This window comes from Panthera onca, chromosome B4, assembly GCF_046562875.1.
Source record: "Panthera onca isolate mPanOnc1 chromosome B4, mPanOnc1 haplotype 2, whole genome shotgun sequence".
In the NCBI taxonomy this organism is placed as follows: domain Eukaryota; kingdom Metazoa; phylum Chordata; class Mammalia; order Carnivora; family Felidae; genus Panthera; species Panthera onca.
The window spans coordinates 119,716,922-119,730,321 of NC_138345.1; the positions used below are offsets into that span (position 1 = coordinate 119,716,922).

At 35.0% G+C, this 13,400-nt stretch overlaps 1 protein-coding gene across 13 annotated transcripts in view; it reads right to left on the bottom strand.

Annotated features, from left to right (window-relative positions):
• Positions 1 to 13,400, bottom strand: part of ANKS1B (ankyrin repeat and sterile alpha motif domain containing 1B) — a 1,079,287-nt gene that overhangs the window by 641,970 nt on the left and 423,917 nt on the right. For all 13 annotated transcript variants that reach the window (XM_060656669.3, XM_060656668.3, XM_060656666.3 and 10 more), the window contains exon 11: positions 2,736 to 2,872. In XM_060656669.3, coding sequence (XP_060512652.3) covers positions 2,736 to 2,872 — 137 coding nt within the window. The remainder of the gene's footprint in view (positions 1 to 2,735; positions 2,873 to 13,400) is intronic.

Genomic DNA, 13,400 nt, shown 5'->3' on the forward strand with positions numbered 1-13,400 from the left:
GTATTTATACTTTTGTTTCCAAGGCTCATCAACAGTTTCAAGAGTGAAATGATCATTTCAACCATGTTATTAATTTCTAATTAGTAAATAAAAAAAAACGTATTTGAATACTACCACAAGTCATTCTAACTTCACATTTCCTACATTTCCACACATAAAGCCAGAATTAGCAGACACTTTAGAGGATTAAATCTGTGATCAAAATATAGGCTCTTATATAAGCTAACCAATAATTATCTTTTCTTTGGAACAGTTAACTCTTGACAATGTTCCATCTCTGATACACCTGTGACTTGTCAGAGCACACCAGGGAGTCTGTTACACTGTCCATCTAGCTATCCCCCATCCATGCCCTCTAGTCTCCAAACCCTTTCTTGAAATCATGTGTCTGACCTATACTCCCTCATAATTACCTCCACTTGAGTCTTCTACTTCCTGCTCTCTGCCATGAATATGGAGCCCAGAAGATCAGAAGAAATAAGTAAAACACCAAAGTCTTTGAGACAAGAGTAAGAGTAGTCCAAGTGAGGTTATATTATTTTCCAACTATACACCTTAGCTGCTACTGTTCTATTACATACATACTTTCAGGCTGCACTGGTTCAAATTTAAATACCATCATCATTAGTTTCCTGAATTTCTCACTTCATTTTTTTTTCCTTCCTAAATCATCATTATAACATCTAAGAAAGGAAGGTAGAATCAGTTGCCTTCATAAACATTTAATAAAGGACAGAACCAAGGAATAGAGTCAAAAGGAATTTCTGGCTTTCATACTACCAATACTTTTTTTCAGTTTACCTAAAATAAACTAAAATAGAATAGAGAATGCAAAGAAGGATTTACAGAATAAGATCCCTTAGGATTGGTTAGATTACAAATATGTAGAAAGAAAATCTGCTTTTTATTCACTGAGTGGCTAAATGCATTTACATTAGATAGTTTATGCTGATGTAAAAATAAATGTGTTTAGTAATGGATGTTAACATATATATAAGATAATCTCTTACCTAAGTAATTAAAAATGCTGAAAATGTAATTGCTGCACAATAACACTAGGAACGCCTTCATATAATGAGAGAACAAGTGAAGACAAATGTGACATTTAGCATCTAAATCTGGCTTTAATGAGGTTTATGTCTTGAAGCAAATGAAGTAGATCAAATTTTTCTGGAAGAAAAGAAGAGATCTTTGAAGACACTTCCTCTTCCACACAGTTGGACACTGTGAAATGTTACCTTGCCAAAATGAACTTGTAAGTTCCATCCTCATACAGATGTTGTACAACCTCAAGAAGATTTTTCTAACCTCTGAGCAGGAGGAGACAACTATTATACTGAAGGGAAAAAAAGGAACTTGAATCAGTTGCACAATTAGCCCCTTTGTAGTGTCAACAGCTTTATTCATAACGCATTATCACATTCCCTTGAAATTAATGATGGTTAAATGAAACTATTTATATGCAAGCGTTCTATAAATATAGTGAATATTTAAAGTCAAAATGCTATTTATTGATGAGGATGATTATAATGAAAATAAACTAAAATAAATCATACTGAAGAAGGTAAGATATTAAGCAAATCATTGCTCATTTAGACCAAAACAGTCTTAAAAAGAGACATTTGTCTCACAAATTGGCTCAAAGGATTTGCTCATACTATATATCTAAGTGGATGGTGAATGGCATTGATTGGATCCAAAGTCCCCCTCTCTTGGATTTTATGAGGCCCATTCAGAATGAGCCAGGTTGAGAACACCACCAATTCCATGTTCTGAGTCCATCTGTTGGCAAAAATATAATGCAAACAGCTTTATAAGTGCTATTTTCAATGAAATATCACAGAACAGCTTGTCCCAATGATATTTCTAAAGCTTGCCTGCAAACCGCCTACTGGAAAATCCAACTGAAAGAGAAGAGGGAAGAGAAAGAAACCCATACATACAAGTGACAGAAATGAAAAAAGGACAAAAGGTAGAGAGAGACAAGCTAGACAAAAGTGAGCACTGGAGAAAAATAAGGTGCAATGAGGGGTGCAATATTAAACATGGACAAAAGGAGGGGCGCCTGGGTGGCTTAGTTGGTTAAATGTCTGACTTCAGCTCAAGTAATGATCTCGCAGTTTGTGAGTTCAAGCCCTGCATCAGGCTCTGTGCTGATAGCTCAGAGCCTGGAGCCTGCTTTGGATTCTGTGTCTCCCTCTCTCTCTGCCCCTCCGCCTCTCACACTCTGTCTCTCTCTCTTTCAAAAATAAATAAATATTAAAAGAAATTTTTTAAACAAGGACAAAAGGCAACCACAAGGAATAGAGAATTTAAAGAAAATATATCAAAACAACTTAGGTTGGAAGACGGAGAGGTGATCACAAATAATGCAGCATGTCGAGAGAAGTGAAGACAAAAGGAGCATGAAAACCCAGAAAACATGTAATAGTTTAATAATTGGAGCATAATTATTAAAATGTAGTGAGAGAAAAGTGATATGAAATAGTCAATTTTCTAAGTTTCACTTGTTTTTTCACGTGATATATAAATTCATTTTTCCAAAAGCTAGTATGGATTTCAGTATCTGTCATCAACTCCAAGGTTAGGAAGCATCCTCTTCCAAGTCTCTTCTTTTAATCTAAAAATCTATTTGCATATCATAAAATAGTCCAAGCACTGCAATATAAGCAGTATACATGCAATGATTCCAAAACAAAATACACTACTGCAGGTGATGTCATCTGGGCACTTACCTGGGGTCGAATAACTTTTACAATATTTTTGAGGGCAGTGTCAGGGGATGGAGGTGAGCAGTCGGGTGTTGGGCCTGTTGAGCTGTTTCTATGGTTACTACTTCCTGGAGCAGTAATTGCTACCTCAGATGCATTATCTGTGAATAAAAATAGAACTGCCATAAACCTTATCACTCAGTTTACCTTTTAAGACTTGAAATTACTTTAGTGAACATGAATTGAGAATTCAGCTTAAAACTGGTATCAATTACAAGATCATAATGAGGAATATGCATAGCAGTATATTTTAAAGATAATGTTTACTGAATGCTTTACTTTCTTTTGGAATGGTAAATATCATACCCTGTAGTATTATTCCAAAAAGGAAGAGTATTATTATTGAATTCATGATAGATACCCAACACAGCTATTAAGACTGCCTTTACTATACAAAGGGCAAAACTTCACCTTAACTAAAAAGAATATGATTTTTTATATGATTGGGCTAAATTTTCCCCATAATCTTTCAAATGGGTATTGATATTTATTAAAGTGGAAGTTTCATATCTTCCTGAGTCATAAAACCCAAATTCAAGCCTCCTGAAAGCACGTCCCCCAGAAATCCCTCAAACTATAGAGAACCATCCCGGTGAATTAAAATTGAGGAAAAACTGACATGTGTGAACAATGGTTTTACAATGTAGACTAACACAAAACAATCACACCCAGATAAACACATCTTCTATAATCAAGCTAATTGAGTGAAATTTCAAAAATCTAAATTATTTCTCTCTTTTGCTCAGTATGAAGGTCAAAGGAAAAATAAAGTGATGACTTTAAAATCAGCAACATGCATAAAACTCTCTTCTTAAATTTTTACCAAAACAAAATAACAAAAAAGATGCAGTTTTAGAATGTTTAAAACACTTGGAAAAGGATGGGAAAGTTCCAAAAATAACTCTTGGTAGCACATAGAAGTTATATTATTTTAACAACAATTTGACAATCCTCTATAGCTTTGTTTGGAAACTGTTGCAAGCTCAAAACTAAAACAAATTACTTCCTTGTTATGTTTTTAATTAGTTCCCAATAAGTTTCTGTTCTAGACAGCTGAATTGATGCAAAGACTGAGACTGTCAATTCCTTACGGACCTGCAAGGTTTTGTATTCTATGGCAATTGCCTACAGTCCCAAGTAAAAAGTAGTAAGTTATGAAGATGCCTCTTGCTCATAAAAAGTGAGGGGATGAAAACTCTACCCACATAAAAACATAATTCAGTTTCACTGGGGAGTCCAGACATAGGCTTATGAAACAAAAATATATAAGTGTGATATATTGAATTAAATAGATCATTTATTAAATAAGTCTTAACAGTGTCCAGAGCTTACTCTTGACTCAGGTTTAATGGATAAGGTGAGATCTGAATTAGCATCTCAAGAAACACAGAGTTCCAAAAGACAGTAATATGGGGTGGTCTTCTGACTAGGATATAATTGGTATGAGTAACTACTGAAACAGAGACAAAATGTCAGTCAGCAAGACAATGAAAAGAAGTCCTGATTCTCTCCAATTTGTCCCTCCCTTTCATTCATTCAACCATACATCTAAAATCATTTATTTGGGGGCAACTATGTATCAGGTATTATGTTATGTTCTAAGGATAAATGGAAAAGAGCCTCTAGGCAGAGGGTAGAGGGTAGGGAAAGATAGGTGGAGCACAGAGGACTCTTAGGGCAGTAAAACTATTCTGTATGATATGGTAACAGTGGATACATGTCATTATACATTTGCCTAAACCCATCAAGAGTGAATCTTAGCATAAACTATGGACATTGGATGATAATGATGGGTCAATGTAGATTCACTGATTGTAACAAATGTACCAGTATGGTGGATCATGTCCATAGTGGGGGAAGCTGTGCTTGTGTGGGGGCAGGGTACAAGAGAAACCTCGATACCCGATGCTCAATTTTTCTACAAACCTAAAACTGCTTTGAAAAATTAAGTTTAATAAAATGTTTAAAAATCCATGCCCTTAAGAAGTATACAGTGAAATGTGATATCAGAATTGTAGACAAAGTATAATGCCATATAACTTGAGATTTTATAACAGATAAATGAAGCCTAATGAAAAAGCAAGGGAGGAACAATCATCAGACTGGCTGGGAAGGAAGAGGCTGTGAAAGGCTTCAGTTTTCAGGCAAGAAAGCTGGGACAGATCATAAAACATAAGGGCATGGAGATAAAAAGAGCATAGATAAAGATATTGTTTTATGTTAGGAAGAAGCTGGAGATAAGTTTCAATAAGTAAAAGGAAGTTTTGTTGGTATATTGTGTATATTTAATTCTGAAGTGATATAGTAATAATAATAGCTAATGTTTACTGAACTCCAGTGAAATAATGTTAGAGTCTTTATTTTCATTATTTATTCTCTCTTTTGTATATTCATTGTTGTCTTTCTGTGTTGCATTCTGAATAGTTTTTTATACTCATTTTCCAGTTTATTAGCTCTTTTTCGGCAATGTCGAGTCTGCTACCAAACTATTTTCTTAATTTCACTGATACTTCACATTTCTAAAATTTCTATTTGGTTCTTTTTCAAATATGCAACATCACCATTTGGCATTTTTCAATTTCCTAACAATTTCTTTTTTTTTTTTAATTTTTTTTTTTACATTGATATATTTTTGAGAGACAGAGACAGATCATGAAGAGGGGAGGAGCAGAGAGAGAGGGAGACACAGAATCTGAAGCAGGCTCCAGGCTCCGAGCTGTCAGCACAGAGCCTGACATGGGGCTTGAACTCACAAATTGCAAGATCATGACCTAGGCCGAAGTCGGATGCTTAACCGACTGAGCCATCCAGGAGCCCCTAGTTTCCTGACAATTTCAAGCTTCTTTTTATTTAGTGGAAAATAGCAAGCAATTATTGTTGTTGTTGTTAATCTGTGCCTGATAATTCCAATACCTGAAGTCTTCATGGATCTGTTTCTGTATCTCTGGCTCTCACTCATGGTATTTCATTCCATTATCTGTCTCATCTTCAATTCTGTGCTATTTGTTACTCAACTTTTGTTAGCACAAGATAAACAACACTAAATCCAATTCTTTGCCTTTTAGCAAATGCTACTATAAAAAAGCATACAAACTTACATTCTAATACCAGATACTGAAGTCTGTGGAAAACTTGTCTGCTCAATGTTGGACAATTTATTTAACCTCTCTGGACTTCAGTTTTCTTAACTTTAAAAATGAAAATGATTAATAACTGTCTAGAAGAAAGTTATTGTTTACGTGTGCAGATAAAATGAGAGAATACATATGAAAAGTAAATAGCATGCTATCAGGCACATAGCATGGGTTTTATTTTTCCCTATGAAGCCAAATATCAAAGAATAAAATAAAACATAGAAGAGGAAAGAAAATTTAGAAAGAAAAGCAAAAAAAAAAAAAATTAAACACTAATGCTTTACAGATAATACATCGAGAGTAAAGACTGTGACTACTTGGGTAGATTTTGAGACCAATATCTGTTAGCTATTAACACAAATTGGTAGAGACAGAATTTAATTCCAGGGATAAGATATAATCCCTTGAGGAATGATTCACTGCAAGGGCTGGTCCTGGTGACTACCCTTGTGTCAAAGTCAGAAAAACTGAGGCGTATTTCATGCAGACTATAAGGCAAAAGCTTTTTAATGTTTCTTATAAGTAATTTAATACATAGTACAAGACAGTGGGTAATCAAGTACTAAATTATTTAGAAAAGACTATAAATGTCTCCATCTTCTGAATCCACGATCTGTACCATTACACTGATAATTTGATTTCATAGTACCTTGTATTGTTCATTATCTCTTTCAGACTAGGCTATATTTTTGCAGACACTTATATTTTCCTTATCCCCTCCATGGCTCTTAGATTAATGCCTTTAAAAATACTAAATGAAATAAAGTGAATAAAGCAAAACCTGTGTGTCAATGGCAACCATCAAAAATGCCCTTGATTAAATGGAGAAAGGTGATCTGGCTTTTGTAATTCCATGGCCTTTTTTTGGAGAAAATCCAAATGAGAAGCATAATTTATATATCCTTTATTATATAATTTATAAAAATACCAATTATCCAGTGGAATTTGCAAAATGACAGCCTGTATCCAAGACAGTTTTACATGGTCAACCTACATGTTACACCTGCAGCTACAAAACATTGCTGATGAAAAGGAAATGAGGTGTGTAAAAACTGCTTAGAGAAAATTACTAAACATACCTGCAGTTTCAAAATGAAATAAGAGACCTATCTTTTAGTCAGTTCCTCTCACTACACATTAGATTAGCATTATGACTGTCCACGTTCTTTAAAATAACAAGCTTAGAAAAAGTCTTCTAACTTACTTGAGCTTTTATTTTTTTTAATTATAATTTTTTTAATGTTTATTTATTTTTGAGAGAGACAGAGACAGAATGTGAGTGGGCTGGAGCAGAGAGAGGGAGGCACAGAATCTGAAGCAGGCTCCAGGCTCTGAGCTGTCAGCACAGAGCCTAACGCGGGGCTTGAACTCACGAGCTGTGAGATCATGACCTGAGCCGAAGTTGGACGCTCAACCAACTGAGCCACCTAGGTGCCCCAAGCTTTTAGAAGTATTCTGTGAATATGAAATAATTCATGTACAATGTTACAGAATAGAATTTAACATCATTCACTAGCGTGTAGTGAGCATTTAAAGCACAGGAACCATGCTAATTGGTATGTAGCCGACAAACAGAACTGAGATTACTTCTGGCTGGGAATTCAAGAAAAGTGTCATGGCAGAGGTCTCTGACAGATTAGTAAAATTCATACATGAAGAGATGAGAGGGAAGGGCATTCCAGAGATGGAAGTATGATGAGTAAAAGGTAGAGAGATAGAAAAGAATTAGGCACATTTGTGGAAGGAATAAAGAGTTCAGTTTGAATAGGATATTCATGGAGGAAATACCAAGAAATGGAAGGGTCATAAACAACACACCTGAGCTTTGAAATCAGACGAACCTAACCCGAAATCCTGCCATATTCTTTTATGGAAGTATAATTGACATACAATATCCCATTAGTATTTGGTGTACATCAAAGTGATTCAATATTTTTACATATTATGAAATGATCCTCACAGTAAGTATAGTTACCAACTGTCACCATACATTTTTATCAATTAATCTATAGACACACAACCCAAGGGTTGTTTCCATATCTTGGCTATTGTAAATAATGCTACAATGAACATAGGGGTGCATATATCCATTTGAATTGGTGTTTTCATTTTCTTTGTACAAATATCCTGAGGTGGAACTGCTGGCTTCCATGACAGTTCTATTTTTAATTTTTTGAGGAACTTTGCGAGGTATTGTTTTCCATAGTGGCTGCATTAATTGATCCACATCTTGCAACATTTGTTATTTTTTGTCTTTTTAATAATAGCCAATCTGAATGGTGTGATATGAGTATTGCTACACCAGCTTTCTTTTTGTTTCAATGCCTTAACTTTCAGTCTATGTGTGCCTTCAGATCTGAAGTGCATCTCTTGTAGGCAGCATATAGATGGGTATTTTTTTTAACCTTCAGACACCTTATGTCTTTTAACTGGAACACTTAGTCCATTAACATTTGAAGTATTCATTGATAGATGAGTACTTGTTGACATTTTGTTAATTGTTAATTGTTTTCAAATTGTTTTTGAAACAATTTTTCTTTTTCTGGCCTCCTTCCTTGTGATTTGGTGGTTTTCTTTAGTGTTATGTTTAGGTTTCTTTATCTTTATTTTTTTTTTTTGTATCCATTGTAGGTTTTGGTTTGTGGTTACCATAAGGTACTAGCATGTGTGCATGTATGTGTGCGTGCGCATATGTGTGTGTGTGTGTGTGTGTAGTCTATTTTAAGCTGAGAGTTGCTTAAACACATTCTATAAGCACTACATTTCTGCTTTTCACCTCCCCCCAACATTTTATGTTTTGACATCATATTTTACATCTTTTATTTTGTGTATCCCTTAGCTACTCAATGTACTTATAGTTGATTTTGCTATTTTTGTCTTTTAATTTTCATACTAGATTTTTAAGTGGTTATATATATTTGCCTTGACCAATGAGATTTTTTTCTTTTATATATTTTCTTATTTCTAATTAGGGCCTTTTCTTTTCTGATTAAAGAAGACCCTTTAACATTTCTTGTAGGACTGGTTTAGTGGTGATGAACTCCTTTAGTTTTTGCTTGTCTGGGATGTGATACAGTATGAGTAAGGTGTCAGTGAGAACAACAAACTATGGCTAGCTTCAACAATTTTGAAGACTGGATCCTTGAGCTATGGAGCCACCAAGCCAACCCCGGGCTTCTTATGCCTAGAATGTTATATGAGAGAGCAATATGTTCTATGGTGTTAAAGCCATAATTATTTTGGATATCTGTAACAGCAGTCAAATTTATATCCTAACGAATGCATGGGGCAAGAGAGCTATCAGTGAGGGAGTAGATTGTCTTAGCAGGGTAAACATTTGCTATCTTGTTTTCATCTGATGCCAGTGAAATTTATATTTGATTATGACATTGTATAAGGGAAGGTAATCATTATTGTTATAATAAAAAATGGTAAAAATCCTAACTAACAAAGGGGAAAATTAACAATAAGTCAATGAAACCAGAAAAATAAGAAAAAAGAATAAAAGAGAAAAAATAAACTAAAATAAATAAGAAACATAAAATGAAAGTAATAAAATCAAGTATATCAGTTGTGGACATCAGTTCTAATGGAAAGAATTATCCCCCAACAAAAACAGAGATGGCTGCAATTTAGTGTCAGCTGGGTCTGTGGTTTCATCTCAGGTTTGACCAGGAACAGTTGGCTTCACTCACATGGTTGTTGGCAGCACTGGATTTTCATGAACTGTTGGGCTGAGAGCCTTATTTTCTCTCTGGCTATTGACTAGAAGCTTCCCTGTTCCTTGCCATGTGGGTCTCTCTACAGAGGCTCACAATGGGACAATGGCTTGCATCAGAGTGAGTAAGCCAGAGAGCAAGAGAAAACTAGCAAGACAGAAGCCAGAGCTCTTTTGTAACCTGATCTTGGAAGTGACACCTATTATTCTTGCCATCTTCTACTCATTAGAAACAAGTCACTAGGTCCAGTCCACATATCAGGGGTAGGAATTGCACAAGGGCATAAATATCAGTAGGTGAGATAATTAGGAGTTATCTTAGAGACTTAATATCACAGTCCTGCAGGAAAAAGCTACTCTCAAACTACTGATGGCAACAGAAATGGATACAGCCATTTTGGAAAGCAATAGCATTAAGATCAGTGTCTCTTGATAGCACGGCCAACTTACCTTGGTTTGCTAGGTTCTTTCTCACTTTTAAACCTGGAAGTCCTATATCCTGGGAACCCCTTCAGTCCTGGGCCTTGGTTAGTCACCCTACTCTGGAGCCAGGCTGTGGGGTTTAAATCATGACTCCACACTTACTAGCAATGTGAACTTGGGTAAGTTACTTAATTTCTCTGTGCCTCAGTTTCCTTATCTGTAAAATAAAAATAATAATAGCATATTTGTGGAAACTAAATGAGATAATACATGTAAAGTGCTTAAAGCAATGTATGGCACATAAAAAGTGCCCAATGATATTAAATATATTAAAATATACATATCCTTTCACTAGGGTATACACACAATTATTATCCAAACAGGGACACTTTTGATAGTGAAAGGGAGTGCTAATAACAATTATGCCAGGTCAAAAGCATAAAAGAGTATATTGAGGGAAAGTGGGATATATGATCCTTACATGTGGCCTACATTGAAATGTATCTCATAGAAGTAAAAGCACCTCCATATAAAACAAGTGCACAATGATGTTTACTACTCTTTTAATGGTGGAAAAATAATGCAAAATAAAGTGAATGCTTATCAATAGAGGTGGAATAAATCATGATACATAATACCATCAAATTTTATGCAACCTTTAAAAGAGTGAATTATAGGGATAACAACTGACTTGAAGGAAGTCCTTTGAAATACTGTTGAATGAGAAAAATAATATTCAGGAAAATATATTATGACTTTCCTTTTTGTAAAACAAAAGGTTTACACTCAGAGGCAAATACTGAAGCTTGAACTTCAGGATCCCAAACTTTCATGGGCCTATTCCAAGATGCTGGGAGGGTCTCTGGAAATGTTTTTGTAAATTTGGTAAAAGTAAAATATTTTAATTGCAATAAGCTCAGATTTCTTCAAATTTCTTCCAACTCCAATTTCCTTGATATCACACTTCTGTTTGTTTTTGGTAGTATTAAAATGGCTGCAGACATTTTTGGAATCTGGCTAAGGAGAAGATTAGTTTCGGATAAATTTAGTTTGGGTTTAGTGGGACATATTTGCAAGGTTTAAGTCACTCCCTTGTATAGTCCAGATGTTAAAATGGCTTCTAGAAATTCTCCTAACATCTTCTGTGCAAACTCATCTGGTATGTGACTATAAGGTTTAGAGCACTACTATGATATGAGTGATATTGTGATAAGAGTGTGGCCTAGAAATACTTGTGTACCAGAAATATTTGGTATGTACAGAAGTTAGTGTATGGAAAGTTCTTCCAAATCTTATAGCTTAGATATGAAAGGGGGTTTTTATCAAATTTGGCAATAATCCTAAAAACTAGCATGGCAGTGCCAATAATTGATTGTAAAGCTGAAAGGAGATTTTCTACAGACAAAAAAAAAAGCCCTAATTTTGATCAATGATGCTAAACGAGGAAAAAATTCAACAAGGAAAGATTGAATTATTTTATTTTCTCTACGTTAGCATTGTCTAAAAGAAGTATAATGTGAGCCACATATGTAACTTTAAATTTGCTAGTAGCCACGTTTGTAAAAGTTTTGAAAATAGATAAAATTAATTTTAATAATGTATCATTTGGGGTGCCTGGGTGGCTCAGTCGGTTGGGCGTCCGACTTCAGCTCAGGTCACGATCTCGCGGTCCGTGAGTTCGAGCCCCGCGTCGGGCTCTGGGCTGATGGCTCAGAGCCTGGAGCCTGGAGCCTGCTTCGGATGCTGTGACTCCCTCTCTCTCTGCCCCTCCCCCGTTCATGCTCTGTCTCTCTCTGTCTCTCTCTGTCTCAAAAATAAATAAAACGTTAAAAAAATTAAAAAAAATGTATCATTTATCTCAATTTATCAAAAATATTGCATTTTCAATTATTAATAATTATATTTTACTTTCCTTTTAATGTACTAGCTCTTCATAATCTGAAGTATAATTTACACTTTCAGCATGTGAATTCAGGTAGTAAACTTTCACTGGAAATACATGATCTGTATTTAGATTTTATAAAATTACAGTTGGAAAAGTAGATTCAACTGTAAACAAACTTGGTCTAAACATACTTAAAAGTTTTCAGATAACTGAAATGAGTAGCCAAAAATTATTTTTCCTTTAGTATTTGCATCCACATTCATATAATTATTTCATCGCTTTTAGAAGAATTGATTTGACTTTGACATAGTTTCAGCTTCAAAATTATATCTGCCCAAGTTAAGTAAGTTCCCTGAGTCAGAATTATTAATATAAAAGTCAAGAGGTATTGCATACATTTAAATTATAAGTTTGGGGGCGCCTGGGTGGCGCAGTCGGTTAAGCGTCCGACTTCAGCCAGGTCACAATCTCGCGGTCCGTGAGTTCGAGCCCCGCATCGGGCTCTGGGCTGATGGCTCGGAGCCTGGAGCCTGTTTCCGATTCTGTGTCTCCCTCTCTCTCTACCCCTCCCCCGTTCATGCTCTGTCTCTCTCTGTCCCAAAAATAAAAAAAAAAAAAAAATTATAAGTTTGGAATCTGCTAAAAATGTTTTAAAATGTTTTATGGGACATTTAATTCTAATTTTAAGCAAATAATTTTCACTGATTCTATTTTCATTGTTGAGAGCAAACTTCTTACCAAATTTACTATGCATTTGCTGGATGTACCTCTTACTACTTTCCACTTTATTATCTCAAAAAAAATTTTTTTAGACAACAAACATCTTTTCAGTATGCTCTGCCATGGCAAATTATAACTGGCATCATCATGAAATTTGTGACATATCATATTCCAGTCTCTCCTTTTTCCATTTAAAAGAATGCTTCAGTCATAAAATGTGTGCAAAGTGGAAAAGGAGATGAGGTAAGGGAACTGGGGAAACCCTAGTCATTGTAGGAAAATCCCAGTCCTTCCTTAGTGTGCTGGAACTTATGCATGGGGGCCCTCCAAAACTGTATAACTACATCAGGAGGATCTGCATGTTTCTACACCTAATTACCAACAGCAGAAAGGACAGTCTTTGCTTGCAGACAACTACAATCCTTATACAATGAAAGAAAAAATAAAATTGCAAACTAATAGGTATGGCATGATTCTATTTTGGTTTTATTTTATTTTCTTTAAAAAGAAATAAAGCCCATGTGTATACACATATACATGTTTGTCTATGCTTGTATGTGTAAGGAGACAGCTAAAGGATATATACTGAGCTGTTAGCATTGCCTAAATGAAGGTGGGTTAAGAAGTTAGCACAACTGGGTCAGGAAAAATGGTGAAAATGATCAGTATTGCCCTTATAAAATTATGCATTGTATTATAGGTTTTAATTCAGTACTACACACATATATTTATCATTTGTAAGCCATCCA